The sequence below is a fragment of the Mus caroli genome, unplaced genomic scaffold (genome assembly GCF_978045245.1).
Source record: "Mus caroli unplaced genomic scaffold, Mus_caroli_1 scaffold_15, whole genome shotgun sequence".
Classification (NCBI taxonomy): Eukaryota; Metazoa; Chordata; class Mammalia; order Rodentia; family Muridae; genus Mus; species Mus caroli.
This window is the reverse complement of record NW_028227270.1, coordinates 39,910,852-39,934,773: the sequence shown is the minus strand read 5'-3', so window position 1 is coordinate 39,934,773 and position 23,922 is coordinate 39,910,852. Positions and strand designations below refer to the sequence as shown.

The 23,922-nt window shown below is 38.8% G+C and overlaps 1 protein-coding gene across 1 annotated transcript in view; it reads right to left on the bottom strand.

The window, feature by feature from the left end:
* Positions 1-23,922, bottom strand: part of Adgrv1 (adhesion G protein-coupled receptor V1) — a 504,170-nt gene that overhangs the window by 450,374 nt on the left and 29,874 nt on the right. Inside the window, exons 13-23 of the mRNA XM_085830825.1 lie at positions 22,502-22,534; positions 20,645-20,771; positions 20,373-20,558; positions 19,352-19,532; positions 18,269-18,432; positions 16,989-17,112; positions 15,585-15,851; positions 13,490-13,616; positions 12,676-12,890; positions 10,927-11,658; positions 8,977-9,350 (exon numbers count right to left, since the gene is read on the bottom strand). Of these exons, the coding sequence (XP_085686951.1) occupies positions 8,977-9,350; positions 10,927-11,658; positions 12,676-12,890; positions 13,490-13,616; positions 15,585-15,851; positions 16,989-17,112; positions 18,269-18,432; positions 19,352-19,532; positions 20,373-20,558; positions 20,645-20,771; positions 22,502-22,534 (2,530 nt within the window). The remainder of the gene's footprint in view (positions 1-8,976; positions 9,351-10,926; positions 11,659-12,675; positions 12,891-13,489; positions 13,617-15,584; positions 15,852-16,988; positions 17,113-18,268; positions 18,433-19,351; positions 19,533-20,372; positions 20,559-20,644; positions 20,772-22,501; positions 22,535-23,922) is intronic.

Here is a 23,922-nt window from a genome sequence, read left to right as displayed (position 1 = left end):
GGGTTTCTTCGCAAGACAGTAAGTAGACCACAGCACATTTGCTTTAGGAAGCTTTAAATGTTTACTGTGCACACTGTTAGTCCCCATCTTGCTCCTTAAGTATCAGTGATAGTGTTCTTTGCATTAGTATCTCCTGCTACTGTCTCTCTAACAGGCTCAGTGTTCTCACTACCTGACCTGGTGACTGTGATGGCTTTCAGAAAGTCATCCAGCATGCTACAACAGAACTAACTGCTCCATAGGCGAGACCCTCCAACCTTAAGGGCTGATGAGAGGTCAAAGCATCAAAAGACCCAAGTGCATATCTGATCTGTGTGATTCCCTCTAGGGACTCTGTTTGGCATCTGCACTGGCAGGATTAACCTGAGAGAATGTGTGATAGGAAGAGAGTGGTCCAGTGTCATTGTTCTGAGCCCCTTAACTGTGTGCTCATCAGCTCCTTCTGGACCCTTATCATAAGAATTGCTGGACTTGGATGGAAATTAAACAGGAACCATACATAGATTCTAGTAATACATTACTATGTACAAGTATTTCATCCTTTAGAAATAGAGACATTGGGCAGTGGTGGCACGTGCCTTTAATCCCAGCACTTGGGAGGCAGAGGCAGGCAGATTTCTGAGTTCAAGTCCATCCTGGTCTACAAAGTGAGTTCCAGGACAGCCAGGGCTACACAGAGAAACCCTGTCTCGAATAAAAAATAGAGACATCCATGTATTAACAGACAAATGCTATGTGAAAAGGCCTCAATTTATAAAGAAGAAATGTGTATATACTGAAAAGCAGGATTCTTGTGCGTTTCAACTTTCAACACAATGACAATTGATTTGCTCCAATTTGTCCTCCAAATTTTGTTTTTATTTATTATTTGTTAAATCAATATAATATATTTTGGTCATATTCTTTCCCTTCCCCCATCTTCCCTCAGATTATACTCTCCACCCATCCAACATCATGCTCTTTCTCTGACAAAAAACAAAACAGGAAACCAAATAAAACAACAACACAAACAAACAACAGAGAGAGAGAGAGAGAGAGAGAGAGAGAGAGAGAGAGAGAGAGAGACTGAGTCTTCCTTGTGGTGGCCAGCACCTCCTGGGCTTGGGGTCTGCCTTGTTATTGCTCCAAATTTTAGTAAGGATGAATTTCTGTTCAGTCTAAGCTAATAAACCACTTATTTGAATATGTAAATATTCAACGCTTTCTTTCCGCCAAGGCCAGGGAGTGAATAAATCCAAAGATTTACTTAGAAATGTGTGAAGGATCTTTTTAGACTTAAAAAGCATGACTGGTGGGATCAGAACTAGAATAAAGCTTTGTTTCCACATTACACCTTCAAGTAGTAAAACTATCTAGCAAATCTATAGCCTCCTGACATTCTATGCAAGTGTGCTCAAATATATACCATGTATGAGGTTTAAACAGAAAAATGAAATGGATTTGTCCTGTATTTAGCAATGCATACCTACAAAATTTCAGTTAAAGTTTCCATTAAGTGTCAAGAGTCCATAAGAATGAATCATCTAGGATGCTTGGCGAAAAAAATATATACTATTAATGTTTACAAATATTATATAGAGAGAAACAGCATCCCCTGAAGTTTTGTTGTTTTAAATACAGCTCCTCTAGGTGTGTGCATGATCGGTTACAGAGACTTTAGATTCAGGCTTATGCTTTTACCCACACCCCCATCTGACATCTGATGGTGGAATGGCATCCTGATTCAAGTTGCCTAGGAACACAAATTTGACATTTCTGACACATTTAGAAAAGCCATGAACTACAAAATCTAATCACTGACACCGGAGTCTATGAAGAGATAGAAAACTATATATATATATATATATATATATACCTAATTATCATATTTATCTACAATGACATTAGAGTTGACACAAACAATGAGGCCAGCAAATGGATCCGCCATAATCTTTAAAGCCATGTTTACTGGGTTTCACACTAGAAACAGTGCTCCTCAATGCTGCATATCTTCTTTGGTTTTACATTTTTAACTCATTCTAATTACATGTATGTAATTAGAATGAATGTAAGTGCGTAAGTATGTGAACCAGAGTTCAGGTGTCTTGGAGGCAAGAAAGGGTGCTGGATGTCCCTGGGATTGGAATTCTGGGCAGTTGTAATCTTCCCAGTATGGATGCTGGGAACAAAACTCAGGTCCTCTGCAAGAGCAGTACATGTTCTTAATCACAGGGCCATTTCTACAGCACCGCATTCTTCGCCAGCATTGCAGAATACTCATAAGAAAGATCAATAGAAGTTCAATGGAAGATGAGCAGTAGGGGTCCTCAATAGCAGAGTGGTCAAGTCTGTTTGCTCAGAAACAGCAGCTGTGTGAAATGTAAATCAGGCTTTTTAGTTGAAACAGAAAACTAAAGCTAAAAAATTATAAATCCACTTAGGGTTTTTATTCTGTTTCATGTTTGGGTAAGGCATTGTGAAGGATTGTATCATATTGGTACAACACTAAAGGAATTTATTCATATAATGTGGTACATGCTCAAAATACTTAAGGGAAGACACTATTCTTTATTCTACAATGATCGTCCCCATCCATTTCTAAATTAATTCTTTTTTTTCAATTTTTTATTAGATATTTTCTTTATTTGCATTTCAAATGCTATCCCAGAAGTCCCCATACCCTCACCCCCCTGCTCCCCTACCCACCTACTCCCACTTCTTGGCCCTGGCGTCCCCCTGTACTGGGGCATATAAAGGTTGCAAGACTAAGGGGCCTCTCTTCCCAATGATGGCCGACTAGGCCATCTTCTGCTAGATATGCAGCTAGAGACACGAGCTCTGGGGGTACTGGTTAGTTCATATTTTGGTCCACCTATAGGGTTGCAGACCCCTTCAGATCCTTGGGTATTTTCCCTAGCTCCTCCATTGGGGGCCCTGTGTTCCATTCAATAGCTGACTGTGAGCATCCACTTCTGTGTTTGCCAGGCACTGGCATAGCCACACAAGATACAGCTATATCAGGGTCCTTTCAGCAAAATCTTGCTGGCATGTGCAATAGTGTCTGCATTTGGTGACTGATTATGGGATGGATCCCTGGGTAGTCTCTGATTGGTCCATCCTTTCGTCTTAGCTCCAAAGTTTGTCTCTGTAACTCCTTCCATGGGCATTTTGTTCCCTATTATAAAGAGGAATGAAGTATCCACACAGTGGTCTTCCTTCTTCTTGTTTTTTTTTTTTTTGTTTTTTTTTTTGTTTGTTTGTTTTTGTGTGTGTGTTTTGAAAATTGTATCTTGGGTATTCTAAATTTCTGGGATAATATCCACTTATCACTGAGTACATATCAAGTGACTTCTTTTGTAATTGGGTTACCTCACTCAGGATAATATCCTCCAGATCCATCCATTTGCCCAAGAATTTCATAAATTCATTGTTTAATAGCTGAGTACTACTCCATTGTATAAATGTACCACATTTTTTGTATCCATTCCTCTGCTGAGGGACATCTGGGTTCTTTCCAGCTTCTGGCTATTATAAATAAGGCTGCTATGAACATAGTGGAGCATGTGTCCTTATTTCCAGTTGGAACATCTTCTGGGTATATGACCAGGAGAGGTATTGCTAGATCTTCCAGTAGTACTATGTCCAATTTTCTGAGGAACCGCCAGACTGATTTCCAGAGTGGTTGTACCAGCCTGCAATCCCACCAGCAATAGAAGAGTGTTCCTCTTTCTCCACATCCTCGCCAGCATCTGCTGTCACCTGAATTTTTGATCTTAGCCATTCTGACTGGTGTGAGGTGGAATCTCCAGGTTGTTTTGATTTGCATTTCCCTGATGATTAAGGATGTTGAACATTTTTTCAAGTGCCTCTCAGCCCTTTGAAGAATTCTCCTCAGTTGAGAATTCTTTGTTTACCTCTGTACCCCATTTTTTAATGGGGTTATTTGAATTTCTGGAGTCCAGCTTCTTCATAACTTTGTATATATTGGATATTAGTCCCCTATCAGATTCAATTCTCTGAAGAAAGAAATTGAAGAAGATCTCAGAAGATGAAAAGATCTCCCATGCTCAGAGATTGGCAAGATTAATATAGTCAAAATGGCTATCCTGCTGAAAGCAATCTACAGATTCAATGCAATCCCCATCAAAATTCCAACTCAATTCTTCACTGAGTTAGAAAAGGGCAATTTGCAAAATCATCTGGAATAACACAAAACCTAGAATAGCAAAAACTATTCTCAACCATAAAAGAACCTCTGGTGAAATCACTATGCCTGACCTCAAGCTGTACTACAGAGAAATTGTGATAAAAACTTCATGGTACCCGGTACAGCAACAGACAGGTAGATCAATGGAATAGAACTGAAGACCCAGAAATGACCCCACATACCTATGGTCACTTGATCTTTGACAAGGGAGCTAAAACCATCCAGTGGAAAAAAAGACAGCATTTCAACACATGGTGCTGGCACAACTGGTAGTTATCATGTAGAAGAATGTGAATTGATCCATTCTTATCTCCTTGTACAAAGCTCAAGTCTAAGTGGATCAAAAACCTCCACATAAAACCAGAGACACTGAAATTTATAGAAAAGAAAGTGGGGAAAAGCCTCAAAGATATGGGCACAGTGGAAAAATTCCTGAACAGAAGAGCAATGGCTTGTGCTGTAAGATCAACAATCGACAAATGAGACCTCATAAAATTGCAAAGCTTCTGTAAGGCAAAAGATACTGTCAATAAGACAAAAAGGCCACCAACAGATTGGGAAAGGATTTTTACCAATTCTAAATTGATTCTTAAGCCAAGTGTATAAGAGCATAAATCAAAGGATTAGTTATAAGATGTGAGTCTAACAAGTTCTATAAATTATTGTGAAACAGTAATTTCATCAGTTAGTTACATGAAGTACATAATTTTATAATGTGAGCTAAAGAAGAAATAAAATAAAAATTTCACAAAGTTGTAACAGGCATGGAGAAGGCATATGATAACGTGTGTGGGTACTGTGCTGATAAGCAATCTACTCAATACAGATCCTGCCTGCACTCCAAACAATCAGAGCTCTGATCCACTCATATGTTTATTGACCCTCTCATAATTTACTAAGTACCTGCAATTTCCTGGGACATAATACACCTTGGTTAAGAATAAACAGGGATGGGGTTGCCATCCCACAGTCAAAAACTCTCAGAATTTGTTCCTGTCTAAAATAACTGCAGGAACAAAAAATGGAGAAGAGACTGAGGGAAAGGAGGTCCAGTGACTGGCCCAACTTGGGATCCATCTCAAAGGAGGCTCTAAGACCTGACACTATTACTGATGCGATGATGAGCTTACAGACAGGAGGCTAACATGGCTGCCCTCTGAGAGCCCCAACAAGCAGCTGACTGAGACAGACATACTTACACCCAACCAATGGACTGAAGTTGAGGACCCCTGTGATTTAATGAGGGAAAGGCTGGAAGAAGTTGAGGAGGATGGCATCCCTATTGGAAGACCAGTAGTCTCAACTAACCTGGACCACCAAGATCTCTCAGGCACTAAGCCACCAACCAGATACCAGACACTAGCTGGTATGAGGCCCCCGACACAAATATAGCAGAGGACTGCCTGATGTCAGGGAGAGAAGATATACCTAACTCTCCAGAGACTTGAGGCCCCAGGAGGTGCGCAGGGGGGTGGGGGTGGGGGGTTGGCATGGGTTGGGGGACATTCTCTTGTAGAAGGGGGAGGAGGAATGGGATGAGGGCAGACCAGGAAGGGGATAACACCTGGACTATAAAGAAAAGATTATAGATAATTTTAAAAGATAAATAAAATAAGGTATAAAATTATGCTAATTTTCAGGATTAGAAGCATTGGATATTGAAGGACTTTGGGTTCTCTGTTTATTTTTTGTTTGTTTGCTTGCTTGGTTGGTTAATTGGTTGGTTGGTTTTGGCTCATTGATGTATCATCAGAATCTTCCTGGAGAAGGTAAAACTAAGGGTACAGGTATATGAAGTATGGACTCTCAAACACAACAATGAGAGCAACCTAGGCAAGGCAGGTTGAGGAAAGTGAGCTGGACCTGGGAGAGACTTTTGTGAATATCCACATAAAGAGTACCACATGAAGACAGAAGATGAGAGAGCAAGGCATACGTCCTGAAAGTGTCTCATGAAGCATGCTGTCTTAAGACATTTGTGCTTTAACAGATTGATTTTCCAGCTTTGAAATAGTATATCACTTCATATGTACTAAATATATATATTCAGATGACTATTGCAAACTACTAAAGCATAGACAGGAAGATTTACAAAAAGAAAATGTCCCCATGAATTTCCCATATTCAAAAGCCAATAGTTATAACACCATACCTAATCAAACATAGTGAGTGCTGGGGGTACAGAATTAGACCTAAATCTTCTCTGCAAGGAGTGTAAAGGGGAGGGGAAGGAAATACAGGAGTTTAATGTGTTCAGAGTATATTATATAGATATTTGAAAATGCCCTTATATAATCCAGTATCATGCTAATGAATATATGACAAGAGAAAACATTTAAAAATAATAAATAAAAAACCCATAAAAGTAATTATGGTCACTTTCAATATTTCTGAAGATAAACCAAGTAGCTATTAAATTCAAGGTCAAAAGAAGCATAGAGTAAATAAAGACTTCTCCAATCTTTTTATTTGTGGAACCAGCACATTCATAAAATCACTGACAAGTCTAAATAGTTTCTGGGTATATTTGTGAAGTCTGAAGTTCTGCACCATACTACAATATAACAATGAAATAAGTAATGACTAATAACTTATGGCAATGCAACCATAAGCCTGCCTATCAACACAAACAGCACATATTTTGAGTAATAGCTATGAGCCTTGCACATATAACTGGAAAACAGTGGCACCTTCATAGATTTTTAAGATAATTATGTGTACTGCAGTACTACACCAAAATTTGAAAAGTGCCATGTGAAACCTGCAAGCACGTTGTACTGCATTTTAACCAACTGCCTACCATGCACTAGGAATCAATCTCCTATTCATGCAATGGTAATTTAGAACATTATTAGCTTACTGAGCTCTTCATATCATCTACATGTTGACATATTCAATTATACAAAGCAATCACACAGGTATAGATCACTGGCAACATTACCTCAAACATCTGAAGTACTAGAAAACAGTCAAACTCACTTTGGCTCATAAAAGTTTCTAAAATTTAGATTTATTTCACGTGAAAGATGAATTTCTTATTACCAACCCAAACCATGATCTGTCTTTCTCATAACCAACAGCTCATTTTGTGAAAATATGTGCCAAATTTCAAAGTCTGCACAAACAATCCTTGTCAGCCACTTTTTAACCCAAGAAAAAGGTGTGGTCCATGAACTCAGCAGCTATTCCTGCTCATGATTCAAAACTGTGTCTGGACCTTTCTTCACTTACCCACCATGGCTTTCAGTCATGTATGTATTTATGTGCATGTGAGCGGTGTGTACATGCTGGTGTACGTGTACAGGTGTATGTGCATGTGGTGGACCTATAAGAATCCATGTTTCCACATGTGTGACCTCACCACTATGTATGCACATGTGAAGGCCTGAAGTTCATGTTGGGTCTATTCTGCAATACCTCTCCATTTGATTTGTTGATACAGGGTGCCTGCAGAACCCAGGGCTCACAGGCTCCATTCATCTGGATTCCTGGACTTCAGGTGGCCATCATACCTACCTAGTTTTCTGTGGGATAAGGGCAAGCACTCTAACCACTGAGAAATTGCCTTAACCCACCACCACACTTATGGATCACATGGTTAGTGCAAAAGTGCATGTGAACATGCACACGCATGTGTGAGTACAGACTTCAGCACCATGGAGCTGGAGCTACAGGTTTTGAGTCAAACGTGGGTTCTCTGCAAGAACATCGCATCTCATGGCACAGAATATTTGAAAAACATGTATTTGTGGTTTGAGACCTTCAAAACTTAAGATATGTACCACCAAGCTCAATGTCCTCAGTTTGATCCCTGAGATCCAAATGGCAGAAGAGGAGAATTGATTCCCATAAGTTATCCTCTGACCTCCAGAGACACAGCATGGCACATGTACACCCATATACATACAAAAATAATAAATGTGAAAGAGCAGTTTAAAATTATTATTGACATATATGATATTTCTCAAGTTTACAAAAAAATTGCTGAAGATCTTTTGTCTTGTGGTTGTCACATAAACTAAGGGGACCACATAAAATTCCAGAGATCTAGATGCCCCAATTGAAGCTACAAGGACCTCTTTGACATGGGTAAATTTTTTCAGGTTTTACTCATCCTGTTTTGCTCATCACCCAATTCCCATATATGTTCACCCAGATCTCCTGGTGCCAAGCTGCAGAGCAGAAGGCACTCTTGGCTCTTGGCAGCCTTTTCTGGACACAGAGCATTTGCTGTCATGCACAACACCTGGGAGGCAGTTTCCCAAGATCTCCTATTACTTATCAGGAGAGATGAACACGTGTGCTTGAAAGCTTAGGAAGAAGAGATAAGGCTGGGACACCAGCCTAGTGAATTGAGCCAGCCAAGAATGTTGTTGGGAAGAAACAATTACAATCAAATTGGGAGAACCCTATAAATGTCCCCCCTAAAAACAAAGGAACATTGAAATAAAGTTTCATTTTTAATTATTCATACGGGGTTTCAATATGAATTATTTTATATCCATATATATGGTATTCAAAATATAAGCCAAATTAGAGGTGGTAATACTCATAATTACTCATTCTTTAGAGTGATCAACTTTAAAGTTCAATCACTAAGAGTTACTTGATTTTTTGTTATTGTTTCTCTCACCTCAATAAGGAGACTCCAGCTACAATCTACCAGGAAAAGGAGCTGAGATTTGTATGTGCAAACATGACTCCTACATACTTCAAAAGCTAGTTCAGCCCCAGACTAATCCACCTACAATGAATGATTTACCTTGATATTCTCCAAGCTCCTTACTTACCTCTGGTATACAAGCCCCAGTGAAGCCAAACAGGCCATTGGCATTGTCACTTTTCTGTATTCTTAGCCGAGCAGTAGTATTTTCCTTAGAAATCTGAGCCCCACCGTACACAGAGACCAGCTTAAGAAGGAATAATTCTTCTCCTTCCTCGTCACTGTCATCTCTTGCAGCGACAATGAACGACTTGTTAGTTTCTCCTTGTCTGAACTCCAGATACCCAGAAATCGGGTGTAAATCATTCCTTGCAGGCACAGCATGAAGTTCGTAAATCTCGTCAGGAGTCAGCTTGCGCTCATAGGTCCTCACATCCTGCATCCAACCTGTGAATCTGTCACCACCATCCATCCCTGCTCCAATTCTCAGGATCCCAGGACCTGAAATCAGACATGCGTTTAGATGCTATGACAGCCACTATCTCCTATCACAACCTAAAAGTGTGTTTCTGAAAACAAGACTATTTCACTGAATTGAATGTTTGATAAGGAAAATTTGGGCATAACTAAAAAGTGACCCAATAAATATTATCTTCTACGATGACAAAAAAGAACCTGCACAATGATTGCTGAATTTTCTGATCTTCCACTGCAAGATCTGCCTTCAAATTTAAATGATGGTTACTGGGCTGGAGAGGTGGCTCATTGGTTAAGAGCACTGACTGTTCTTCCAGAGGTCCTAAGTTCATTTCCCAGAAACCACATGGTGGCTCACAACCATCGGTAATGGGACCTGATGTCCTCTTCTGTTGTGTCTGATGACAGCAAAGTGTACTCATATACATTAAATAAATAAATAAATCCTTTTTTTTTAATTATGGTTACTTATAAGTAATTTATATCAGTCTGTCAAAATCACTTGTGGGCAGAAAAATAATCACATTCAGACATATATCTATCCACACATGTATATTTCTGTGTTATATAATTACTTACTGAACTAAATATGGAAAGGGTTGGTTCTGTTCCAATTTTAAAACTACTGAAGACTATAGAGAACTTGAAAGCTCTATGTGTTAAAAATTCATCTCGAGTTAACTAAAGTGGTGATTCTAAGGGAGTGGTGGTTTCTACAGGCCAGATATATCATTTTGTGCAAAACCTAACTGAACATAGAAACCAGTAGTTCTTAGAAACACTACATTCAAGCATGAAGCACTTTTCAAGACAGTAACAGTAGACGGTCCAGCTATAAATCACTACACCTCCACAGTCCTTTTTAGGATTTTGTCAATATATAGTTCAGTTGGTTTGTTTTTTATTTTGGTTTTTGGTGATTTATGACAGGATCTCATTATTGCTTCTGGCCAGCAACTTGCTAAAGAGCCCAGGTTGGCTTTGCTCATGATTCTCCTGCTTCAGACTCCTAAGTACACACAGTCCACAGTGAGTTATCCTAAGAGCGGGTGTGTGATTTGGCTAAAAGCCAACAAAGATTATCCCTTCAAAGCAAGGCAAGGAATTCATTGGTTCACCCGCTGATAACACAGTACCTGTAATTATTTTTAGTTAATATTTTCTCTCAATGGCTCTTCTGTCTTTTTTCCATTACCCTTCACCTCCAGACACACTGAAGGAGAAAGTTTCCCAGATATAATGAGCTGTTTCACAGTTCCAGACCTTTGCTCATTCCTGTGCAAAAACAGTTCCTTCCTGATCACTAACTAGAGACAAACAAGATTCCTATTGTTTCTTATCTTCCCACAACGTTCTGTAGTGATTTGCTTGCGCAGCTTTAACCTAGAGCCTGTTTCTGATTTCCCCAGTTGAGTGTGTCTGAAACACTCAACTTAACACTGTTTTGGTCTTGGTAGGAACACAGATTTACTAGAGAAAACATAAAGTCAAGTTCCAAACTATTTGCTAGCTCTTTCTTTCAAAAAAAACTCCAACTTTTTAATTGAAGAGTTGAGACTCTTTCCTATTCAGTGTGCTAGTCACAACACAGACAACTCACCATCAGTAATAGCTTCTCCTTTCAGACTCTTTATGCCTCTGGGCATTGCCTTTCCGTCCAGATAGAATTCAATTATGCCATCATCTAAGATGATTAAAACATGAAGCCAAACACCTTCCTCTAAATATTTCATGACAGTGCTCTTGGCAATATAGGTAACATTTGATCCAAAAGTTTTATAATGAAGGGAAAGGGTCACGTGGGTTTCATTTGTTTGGATTTTTACTCCATAGTAGATGCTACCATGACTGTCATCCTTTGCTATGAGAAATCCATTTGTGTTGGCATTAGGCATTACCCAAGCTGAAAACGTAAAGTTGGCAATTGTGTTATTTCTGGAGGGTTGGTACTTGGGATCAACAGTCCCAAATGCACCCTCTAGTCCACTGAAGTACAGGACGTCTGTTCCGCTGTGGTGACGTCGCATATGTGGTTGCAAAGGCACAGTGCTTGGAAAACTTCCTAGCAGTATAAAGTCTATCATTGGTGGAAGGCCAGCAGTAAACTCTCTGGACAGGACTTCCCAGCCAATCCGTACATCACCAAAGACACCCTGTTGTCTCAAAACGGTGAAGCTGGTAATGTAAGACATGTCGTCTTCTGAGAGGACATCTTCAGCCACTTCTCTCTCTAGACACTCTGGATCGAAGATGAAAATTCCAAACGGATCATCATTGAATGGAATCATGACTGTCACCTGAAGGTTGGTTTCTGCTAGTTGACCTCCAAAACCTGGAATGGGAAAAATTTAGAATACTGAAAAAGCCAGAAGCTAAAGACTTTTTAGTCTAAGAAAAAAAAAGGCAGTATGTTTTACAGAGAAACTTCTAGTTAAATAATTTATTCATTATCAGTAAATAATGGCATCATCATTTTGTTTTCACCACATTTGAGAGGCAATGCAAGCAAATAACATCAGTTAACATATCCATATTAGTAATCAGTCAAGCCCCTACCAATAGAAGCATTTTATGTTTAAACTGAAAACAGTGAGAAAAAGGAAGCCTCCATCTGTAAAATGGAGTTTTCCAAAGCCCATAAAATGAACATGCCAAAAATATTTTTTTAGCTGAGGGCATAGTTAAATGGTAGAGCATGTGATTAACACAAAGTCCAAGGTTCTATGCCTAAGACCAATGAATAAAGAAGAAAAACTAAGTCAACACATGACTAACACAGAGTCCAAGATTCTATGCCTAAGACCGATGAATAAATAAAGAAGAAAAACTAAGTCAGATACAGTGTCATATGCCTATAACCACAGCACTCTAGAGATATAGGCAGTAGGGTCTAGATGTAAGGTTAGCCTGAGCCATACAGTGAGATCACATTTCAATAAACCAAAACAAAATTTCATCCCTGGTGGCACACCAGCAGTGAACTCTCTGGATTGTATTTCCAAAAAAACCTTCATATCACCAAAGACATCCTGAGGTATCAAAATAGTCAACAAAAAAGGGCTAGGATGTACCTCAATGGTAGAGCACTTCCTAATGTATATGGGCTTAGGGTTTGACTCTCAGCTCTACAAAAACAGAACAAAACAAGACAAAAACAAAAACAAAACAAACAAACAAAAAAAAAACACCACCAACAAAAAAAATCTTCTACCAAGAAGATACTTTGACATTAAAATCAGACAATAATAATACACTTAACTTCACTGGCAACTTGGTTTTGTACACAATTCTATTTAAGTAGAATCTATAAAGTTTTGATGTTAACATTAGAGATGGGAAAGGTTAGTACCTGAAATATTTACAAGCCTTAGAATATAAAATTCATTGAATTCAGGAATCCTATCTGGGAAAGCACGGAGAATGACTGGTTTTGTTCCTTCTCCATCTGTGAAGTTAACAGTCCCTGATGTTTCATAGAACTCTTGTCCCGGCTGCAGAGAAGCATTCTGGAACAGCTGCCAAGCCACAGAAACATTGCCGAAGTGTCCTCGGTGCCGTAAAATCCTGCGTGAAAATGGAACAAAAGTGTTTTTATGAAAAGTGTACGTGGTGACTATGACTGTAACAAAGGCATTCTGTGCTCTCTTGAAAGTATACATTTCGATTTCTCTCCAAATTAGCCAGCCAGTCTCACTGAGAAACCATGGAAAAGACAACATAGCAAGACCAGAAAGAAAAACCAAACAATCTAAGAATCTCTTCTTCAAAACCAATCACCATGGCAAATTCTAAGCCCAAGTTAAAAAAAAAAAAAAAAGAACTTAATAGTAACGGGCAACATTTTTCAGAAGAAAAAATCTGAGGCACAAGGAGTCACAACCTGCAAGTTCTATGAAGATTGTTCCTGGAGACTGAATAACCGAAATCCTCTAGTCTTGAAAAGACAGACATAAGGGGAGAAGGGCAAAGAGATCTAGTTCTGTCTAGCAGATGTTGTCATGGATAGTTACTTACTGAAAATATTATAGCATAGCATAAACAAAGTTACCATTTATCCCATTTACATTTATATCTGAATAGATTAATAGTGTTTCCATTTTCCTCTCTTAATGATCTCATTTTATTGAATCCAATTTTAACTTTCCTTATCCAAATACACTTACCAAAATGCATTTGTCTTTCCTTCTTCCACCGCTTTGTCTATGGGCTCCAGAGAGAAAACACCATTTGGGTCATCGTTGGCTTCAATTATGACTGTAGCTACCCCAAACTCATAAACCACCGTGTCACCTAAATTAAACACGACAGAGCCAGTCAGTTTTTTAAAAAGCTAAGCTTTATTTTAACAAAATTTCTTAACATGTTTTCATTTTATTCACTTAAATTTTAAGAAATATGCAACTACAGATACAAAAAGGCTTTGGGGCTGGCTCAGTGAGGAAGATGCTTGGAGCACGAGGATGGTTTCCAGACCATGGGTACTCTATGTTCCAATTCCAGCCACTGAGTAAAAGCTAAGGGTGTCTGTAACCTCAGCTAGGAAACCAGAGGCAGTTGTATCCAAGGGGGTTGTGGGCCAGTCAGCACAGCTGAAATTGCACAAATGAGGTTCAGTGAGAGACCCTACCTTTCAAAACATGAACAGACTGCTATAGGAGGAAGCCTAACAATGCACACACACATACACGCACACAAAGTATCTGTGCGTGTGCATATATACTCCCAGTAGGCGTACATTAAAAGGCACTAGAAATAGCAAAACCTCACTATTTCCCTAGAAACAGCAATAACCACAGCCAGTGACCAGACTCTAATTATTAAATAACATTTTTAAAGTCAGGGCTTCCAAAAGAACTGGATAATTTCAGGATTGTGACAGGAAAATTACACAGTGAGCTTGGAACACCTTGCTGTGAGAAAAAGGGAAGAAAAGCTTAAAGAATAAGAAGGACGTGTCCAAAGACAAAGATGCCGTGCTGGGTAGATCGCCATGAGCCAAGTTTGGGCAAAAGTAATCATAAACTTAAGTGATGGTTATAAAAGCAATCACGTCACCAAATAAAAATGATGATTTTATTTCAATAAATATTGTTGCGGTAAATCTCCAACCCAAATATGCCCCAGCAATGAAAACACAACTCAGTTAATATCAATAGATGCTGTGTGCCTAGATTGGGCAGATCTACTGCTACACTACCATCTTCCACAGCTTATGAGACCCCTTAGAACTTGCAGTTTCTCCAGGCCATGTGCTTCTGCTCCGCTTTTCTTCTTCCTCCTCCTTTTCTGTGTCCTCTCCCTCTTCCATTTTCTCCTTCTTCTCTCTCCCTACCTTCCCTTTTATCTGCCCAATCATCAGCTCTCCTTTATTTTACAAAAGGAGAGAAGCAGGTTTTACAGGAAATCACCTGTAATGAGTGCTGACTCATTCCTTCTTCACAACCACTCACTGGAGAACAGAATTAACATCAAATATAATTAGCCCCAGGGTTATCCACAACAAAATATCAGTGAAATTTTGAAAAAAAAGTGAGTAATAACACAGCTACATAATTTCATGTTAACAGGCCACAAGCATTTATTAATGACACTAAGAAGCAAGCTTGTAGGTCATCATTTTAACTAAAGCAAGTATAATGACTGGACAAACCAAAATCCTGATGAGGGCATATGAAGAACACAGAACTGCTTCTGTGGTGTTAGTACCAAGGATAAAATAACCTGTGTCAAATAAAAAAGAACCATCAGGCCAACTCAAATGAGACATATTCCGGCTTGTGGCTTTGCTGGGAACATGAGAGCCAAAGAAAGACAACAGAAGATTGGAGGAACGTTACCGTTAAGTGAAATGCATAATTCTAGTTTCCAGTCAGGGTAATTTTGCTGTGTTACTGGGAGACCTAAAGAAACCTGGAAGGTGACAGAGGTGGCAGTCTGCACTGCTATTAGCTTCCTGACTCCCAAGCTGTGCTTCATTTCAGGCATGGAAACAATGTAGCTAAGTAGCCATGACCGGCCTGGAAACAGGAGCCAAAGCCTCTCGGCTTATAAATTGATTTTCCTAGAATTTTATCACACTGCGATTTCATTTACACTGCACAGAAAGGTTCAGTGACCATCTTCTTCATCCCAGCAGTAAAGAAAGCAACAGTACACAGCCTTCTTCATGAGCAGTCTAGAGATTATAGCAAAGGTCGACCTGGCATCACTATTTACCAGTACAGAAAACCACAGATCAGCCGGGACAGTATTTATTACCTGTTGAGTTGAACAGGACTATATAAAAAGGCTCATCTGTTTCTGGGATTCCATCATCAGTGACATATACAGATATACTCTGCTCTCTGCTTCCAACTTCAAATACAAGAGTTTCTCCTTTCTCAACAGGAACAAAGTCTCCCTCTTCTCCTGAAGCCTTTCCATCCACGGTAGCATACTGAACAGTGCAGGCCACGTCAACAGATCCATTTCTGAGAACTGTAAAGTTGGCAGTCTCACCCTCCTGGACCCTCAAAACACAAGGCTCTGAAATACACACAGAACAGAAATACATCAGCCTGTTCCAGTCTATGCGCATATTTTCAGATCACTCCTGTGTCTGCCTGACATTGACAGGGAAAGCTGGGCTTAGAGTTTACTCTGCTCCCCGCTGATACAAGCTCCCTCTGAAGGTCTCAAGTCAGCGCCCCTCCTTACTGAATGCCCAGTGTCTGTGGCAACTGAGCTGTCGGTAAATATAAGATTTCCTTCTTCTTCCAACTGCAGCTTATATATACCTCATGTTAAAGGTGAGTCCTTGAATAAAAATCTCTTGCTTCATTTTGTCATGGTAGTTAGAAAAAGGATAAGCGTAAGACTAATTCATTAACTACATATTACCTGAAGGTTGGAAATAGCGTAAATAGAGGCTCCGGATGCTACTATATGATAAACTTCATTTATATACAACTTATACAAAAGAGATTTCAAAGAATCAAAAATTTGATTCAGTCGCATAAACAAAACTAAAAGATACTTCAGGTGCAAAAGACTGGTGTAAAGAAAGCAGTAAAATGACAAAGAGGGAGGATTCTTAATATGTTGATTCGCCATCAGCTACTGTAACAAGTGAGCACTCTTAGAAAGAGCAGCAAGGCCCATGCCCATCAGACTCTGTTAGCAAGTGACTTCCCAGACAGTTCCTCTTGTCTACCCAAAGCAAGGCATGCTGGGGGATGAAAAGCAAGTAGCGAGCTGCCAATTGCCCTTTCTTGTTTGGTTTCAGAAGGTCCTAAAAATAAAAATGTTTAAACTCAAACACAAAACACTAATTATCAAATGAATCATAAAATTATACTTAAACAAATTTATTATACTATAGAAAATGTTACGTTAATAATTCTTCTTAAACCTATGTATGGGGGCTGGAGAGATGGCTCAGCAGGTTAGAGTACTTGCTCCTCTTACAGAGGAGCCATGTTTGATCCCCAAGACCCACATGACAGGTCATCCTGATTCCCGTTGCAGGGATTCATTGTCTCCCGTGACCTCCACGGGCACAAGGCATGTACGGGGCACACATGCATACACGCTGACAAAACATACGTACAAATAAAATTGTCTTAAAACATATCTATTATTTAAGACTGATGTAAATTCACTCAAACAACATAGCAGTATCACCTGCAAAATAAATGGGGTCATCGTTCCTTAGAATCCTCAGGGAGGCAGTTGTCCTGATTCCTGTTTGAGCTCCTCCAGTGGCATTAAGTAGGATAATGGTGAATTCTTCCCTCTCCTCTGGAATCTTTGGCAAAATGGCACATACTTTAAATCAACTGAATCATGCATCTAATTACATTATACATGCCTGTTATTTGTTTTTTGAAAGCTCAGTTATTACTGCTCATATTCATTTTCCTCTCTAAGACGAAGGCTTCTTTAAAAGTTTTCCCATAAAACTCCGATTGTCCTAAAACCATTTCAATACTGTTCTTCCAGCAGCCATTTTTATTTCAGGGGGCAATAAAGTACAATAGGAATACGTATGTTTCCAGTTAAGTAAGGAAAACCTGGCCATACCGCAGAGGTTTATATTATTTCTATAAGAAAATGGAAAACAAGTTAACTATAAGGGAGAAAATGGACCAGAAAAACAATGTAACAATTGAAACCCTTCCAAACAGAGAACTAACACTTGCTGGGCTATTAGCTCCCCAACTCTGTCTTAAAACCTTCTGGAAGGTTCCTGAGGAGATCCAAAGACATCCTCACTCTCGTGTCTTCCAAAAGATGAGATTTCCATTTCTCTGATCCTTACATACCCAGATGGGAACTAATTTTCTTTCTCATTGTCAGTGTGACTTAGTCTTCTCCTCGACACAAAACAGGGGCAAAAAAAGTGATGGTTTTGTCTGTTGGGGGCCAATTCTGGGGGAAAGGGACAAGTTTCAATGCTTTGCCCCGAGAAAGGTCCACTCTCCACCTTAGCAAAATTCTTTATCTTTCCTGAGAAGCTGACGACACCTGTACTTAGGGTCCTGATAGTGAAATGCAGGATACCCAGAAGACAGCTCTTCTTCAAGATGCCAAAAGCCGGTATGTTGCTAAATGTCTCCCACAACCCTGAATCCATGATTTTTGATATATAATGGGTTACTGACCAGCGAGCATCAATTGTAAGAGTTTTAGAAATGCCTTTAAGACACCCCTAAATGGCTATCTTGCTTTATAACCAGCCAGTCATGCTAAACCTCTTTATCAAACAACATCAGCACAAAATGTATCGCCAGGTATTTAATTATTTGATGAAAAGGAATGAAAAAGCTATAAATGTAGACTGCTTGCATGACACAGAGTTTGACCACAAGCACCACAAAAGATATATCTAGCAAATAACACCAAAATGGTGTGATTTGATGCTTACAACAAGCCAGGCAGAAAACTATATAAGCAGCACTTACTTCATCAGCAAGGGAGTAGACAGTGATGTTTTTAAAGAATTCTTGGTCTCCAAAACAAACAGTTCCTTGCACAGGAAATACATCTTGCGTAAAGTCTGGACTAACCATCCATGATACATTAACAGCACCAAAGTTGCCTCGAGTTCGTATTACACCATAAACAGCTGAGAGATACACACAGGAACATAGGGGAACAAGCAAAATAAGCAGAAATCAAGCCCCTCTTCATCAACACTTGCATAGCATATACTCCAATGTTGATGTTCGTGTGGTGTGTGTGTGTGTGTGTGTGTGTGTGTGTGTGTGTGTGTGTGTGTGTGTGTGTTTAGCCTGATCAATCTTTTGCATTGCACTTTGGGATACTAAGAATCATCTAGCATAGGGATGGAATTAGAATCAACTATGGAATTATGTACAACTATTATAAAGCCCTACAAGCAAATTCACCAACGGCACTTGCTGGAAGCTTGCCTTGTTACTTTACAAGCAAAGTCATTTTATTACCCAGACAGTGCTTTAAAAATAAAAGAATTCTCATCTCTGGGCACTGCAGTGGTTTCTCAAACGTAACTCTTAGCTGTAGTGTGCTCTCCTATTGACTGACTTGATTTCTTCTGAGTTTACACTGTATTAGCTAAAAGCAAACTGTAACTAAGATCTTCAATATCACCCCAGAGCTATGGGAGACATGAAAACAGCAAGCCTAAATATGTGTTTTAAAAGAGGAGTTTCTAAGTTGCATGCAATTTCTGAGGCAGAATGGAAAAGTGACAATAGTTACAAAAGAAATGATCTAAGGGGTGGTGAGATGGGACAGCGGTTAAGAGCACTTACTGCTTGCTCTTCCAGAGGACCTGGGTTCGATTCCAACACCTAATTAAGTGGCTCAACACCGCTAATGTCAACTTCAGGGGGTCCAAGAGCTTTTGGCTTCTAGAGGCCATGCATACATGTGGTGCACAGATATGCACAGGCACACACAAATATGCACAGACGTAAAAATAATTCTTTAAAATTAAGCTGAAAAGAGATTAATGTCCTCTTCAGAGAACAAAATAAAATGTAGCAAGCAGAATAATTTACCATGATAGAGATCCTCCCCTTTGCTCTCTTTTATCAATGCACTCAAACCATCGGAAACAAATTCTATAATTCCATGAGGATAGTCATTTTTGAGAATCGTTATGTTGACAAGTGTAGCACTGCCCAGCTTGCTCTCTCTCTCACCATGGCTGCTGAGGATCACCCAGAAGTGCTCGTCCAACTACAAAAGGCATGGCGAATTAGAAAAAGATGTAAAGTTGAAGTTTTCATTACAAATAAAATGGTATGTGACTGACAATGCTAACATGTTCAACTTCTCAGCATCAAACATCACATGGAAAAGACAAAAGAATATATATTATTCCTAATTTTTAAAACTACTTGTCAACTCACTGAAAGATAGGAGATATACTTTACATTTTATATATATATATATATATATATATATATATATAGAGAGAGAGAGAGAGAGAGAGAGAGAAATGGCCATACTATTCTAAGCCAGTAAAAATTCAAGGCCTTTTCATTGGTGATTGAATATTCATTTAAATGAGCAAGAATAAAAATAAAATTAATTTGAAAGCTGCATATGAATTGCAGTATAAATATATTGGAAGTACATGTGATTCTTCTATTATAAAGCAAATTAATTTCTTTCTGAAAAATAATTTCACAGCAGAGCTTTAAGAGTTCAGTGAGTATAGAGCATGCAGAATGAAATGTATCGTAAGTGGAGAAAGCTGGGCGGGGTCAGAAGCCCTGACCACAGAAGCCCTGACCACAAAAGCCCTGACCACAGAAGCCCTGACCACAGAAGCCCTGACCACAGAAGCCCTGACCACAGAAGCCAAGCTGCTCAGGGTTTTCTAGTTCTTGCTTTAGGACAGAAATACACTCTTATAATTTGAATGAATTGTATTCTGCTTTTCAAGCTTCGTTTTAAATTTTTCTAAACACGAGTACCTAACTCTTTCTTATGTCTTTCTGTCACTGTTCAAAATATTTCTATTCTCAGTATCCTGATACTGTCAATCTTTCACAAGGACGTGGATCACGGTACCTCTGGTGTGCCATCCAGTCTGGTGAGGAGGGTGATCAGTACTTCCCATTCGCCTGGGGTGAATTCTAGCACCCCCATGTTTCCATAGAATTCATTGCTCTCTCTGGGTTCCACGTGAAAGCGGAGGAACTGTTTAACCAGCGACCCCCTGGACCGAGTAATCCGGAGCTCCACGGCATCTCCTTCCTTTAAAAACAAAGCCCACAAGAGTTCAATTTCTTCTACAACATTTTTCTGAACGTTATGAATCCAGAGTGAAATTTCGGACGTACTTTTATAACATAGGGTCCTCTAGAATCATAAGAAAATTCAAAAATGCCTCCAGGGTCATCATTTTCCAAAATAATCAAGTCTCGGCTAGTATAGCCTGATTTTAGGACGTCACTATCCACGCTTACCCTGGAAAGTGAGATGGAAAACACACTCTGTTAGTCTGAAATTTTCAAGATTTTTTTTCAGGTTTTTTGTTTTTTTAAAACACCAGCAGTATTGACAATTCTGCCAAATAATTTAAAAAGCAAATAAGGTTTATACCTTAAAACAAATTTACATGTATTAAAATCACTTCATACTAAAACTGTTTTTCATTGATAGCACTTACTGAAAGATTTCTGAATTCATTATATCCTTTTTTATTTGACTAGATTTCATAGGTACATAAATAATAGAGAAATTAAATCCTGTCACGTTTTATTAGTATTTTAGAAAATTGTAGTTTGTAATTAGTAGAAAACATTGAAACAACTTGATAGCTGCTGGGTGTTGTGCTTCTCTGATACATGTGTTTTCAATGTTATATTTAAGTCTCCTTAAATATTTATATTAATTAAGTCATATGTTAAGTGGGTAAATACAAGCCACAAATAGGCAAAGCTAACTAAGTAAACACAATTATGACCTGACTCTTGTAAATACCTTTTGCTTTCAAGTGCTCTCTATATGTCTCAGTTGTAACCTCAACTATTTTTTCATAAAAAAATGTAAAATAGAATGAAAGAAATAAAGTGAATCTGAGATGCTGATATGCAATAACAACAAGTGTGTGTATGTGTGTGTGTGTGTGTGTGTGTGTGTGTGCATGCACACACATGTGCATGTGTGTGGGAGTGTCTAATTGTGTCTGTTGATAAATAGAGAAATGGATAGATAAAATATTTTATAATTTCAGGTATTTGTGCCTAAGTATAATTAGGATGATCAAAGAGACTGGAGGCTGTGAGACTAGAGTCAGGTCTTAGGAAGTCTTAGTCATGCAAACTGGATTGAAGTTCTCCAAGTGTGATTTCCTAGGGAACAAAAAATATGGTCATAATCTGACTCCCAAGTCACAGTGAAACCACAAGCAATCCAGAGACCTGGACACAGGCCTGTGGTTTCTGTGTGGCAAGGAACATGAACTAACATGCTTCTGTTTTAAGAAAACAACAGACAACATGGCACATGCTAGTGACCACAGAGGGTGTAATCTGAACACCAGAGCAATTATTTGTTGTGTGGTCAATGACTCATTTCATTTCTATAAATATCCTCATTGCTTAAAATCCCCGGTGTCCACATAAGCCAGAGACATGAAAACTGGATGAGAAGCAGAGTATGCAAATTCAGTGTGAACATTAAATAAGTGAAGTTATTTTCAGACTTTGTAAAATATGCTATCATGTATGATTCAGACTCTGAAAAAAAAATCTCTATAAAACGCAAACATGGAAGGAAGAAAGTACAAAGATACACCCAGAAATGCCACAGATGTCATTTTCTCTGTTAAACAAAATACACAATTCATAAAATATTTCACCTCCAAACCACAACAATTATTCTCTGATGTAAACTCTATGGAAAGTTAAATTTTAAAACTCTTCAAAATGTGTGATAACACTCAAGTCTTTAGTGTTTATTAAAAATTTTAAACACATCCATGGTGCAAAACTGAGTCCCCAAATCCCAAGGCATTCATATAGCTCCCACTGTTACTAGAGACTGAGATCGCAAACCGACATGCACAACAAGGCAGACAGGCCGCATTGCTCAAGCAGGGCATCGTGCATGCAGAAGGGCAACTCATCACAAAACCATCATGCACAGAACAAGAGACCTAACCTTCAAAACAAGCCGTTATTCTGCACACTTACCCAAAATACACAACAAATCTGTCAGTTTCCACCCTGTCAACACAGAAAGAACGGTGGGAAGGGCGAAGGGAAGGCAAGCACATCCTTTGCTAAATTCTCGCTACGACAAGCTTAAAGTAGACTGGTAAAAGTGAGTTAAAGAAAGCACCCTGCATCCCCTGCACACTGTGTCCACTGCTATTGACAAACGCTAGCCAGCCCACTTCTATGGAAGATGACCCCATGACCAACAGAGTGTGTCCAGACATTCCTTTCTGGGCCCTCTCCAAAGCGTGGATGCCTGCCAAGTCCTGTGCATGTCCACAAGCCACTGCAGCTGAGCAAATTTCATTCAGCCGGACTTGTAATTACTCACTTTAATGAGGTTTGAGAAAAAAATTCTCCCATCCTCAGATCTAAAGCCAGTTGCTAGTTGAATTAAAAAATCATCAAAACCCTGTGGCAGAGACATCTGTACCTTTCAATGTTTGCAGAGAAATCTATTCAAGGAGTCACAAGACATCATCACTTTTAATTATAGTTCTATGTCAGGAAATCTAAATACTTCCCACTTCCCCAATGTATTTCATTTTCAGATAATCTTGAAAGGTACACAGCAAAATAAATAGACCTTATCATTTATAAAGCTATATACATATAATTAGTTTTTATTAAGTAAAATGACAAAAGTTGCTTCTAATTTCAAAATGTTAGAAAGAATACTTTTAACAGGCATTATATTAAAGGTACTTTTAATTGTTTCGTATCAGATCAACTTTTGCTTGTATTTAGTTTAAATGTAAAGAACTTGAGTTTGAACTTAAGAGAAAAGTGTACGATTCACCCTAATAAAGTATCATGTTTTGTTGCAATACAATCACACTAGCATGGGTTCATTCATTATTTTTCTGAATCTTGGTTAAAACCTTGCAAAACTATCCTGACAACATCACTTTGAAATGGTAAATTCCATCCTCATTCACTTATATAAACACTTCTTTGGATACAGGAATGCACTTACTTCATTCTTGTTTGCATATCAGTTTTTAACTGAACTGACATGTTAGTGCACATTTTTATTGATACATTCTATTTTAAAAGAAGTGCAATATTCAAAATTAGTGCTGTGACTTGCTCTTCCAGGTGGTGTGTATAGTCTTTCACATACAAAACAAGGAATGGACAGGAAAAGGAAGAGCTTTGAAAAGTTATTATTAATTCACTTCTAATATTCTTGTGACATTTGAAAGACTATAAAGAAGAGCTGCCGAATTTGCTGAGGTATAACTGAAATTATTCTTTAGACATCTGGTTGAGATCAGCCAAGCTGACAAAGTTTCTATCAAGGGCCACAGGCTGAAAAGCACTGGTCAATTTGCTTTAGTGTTCCTTAAAACTGTCCATTGACTTAATTGTGTTCACACCTAAATTATTCAAAAGTT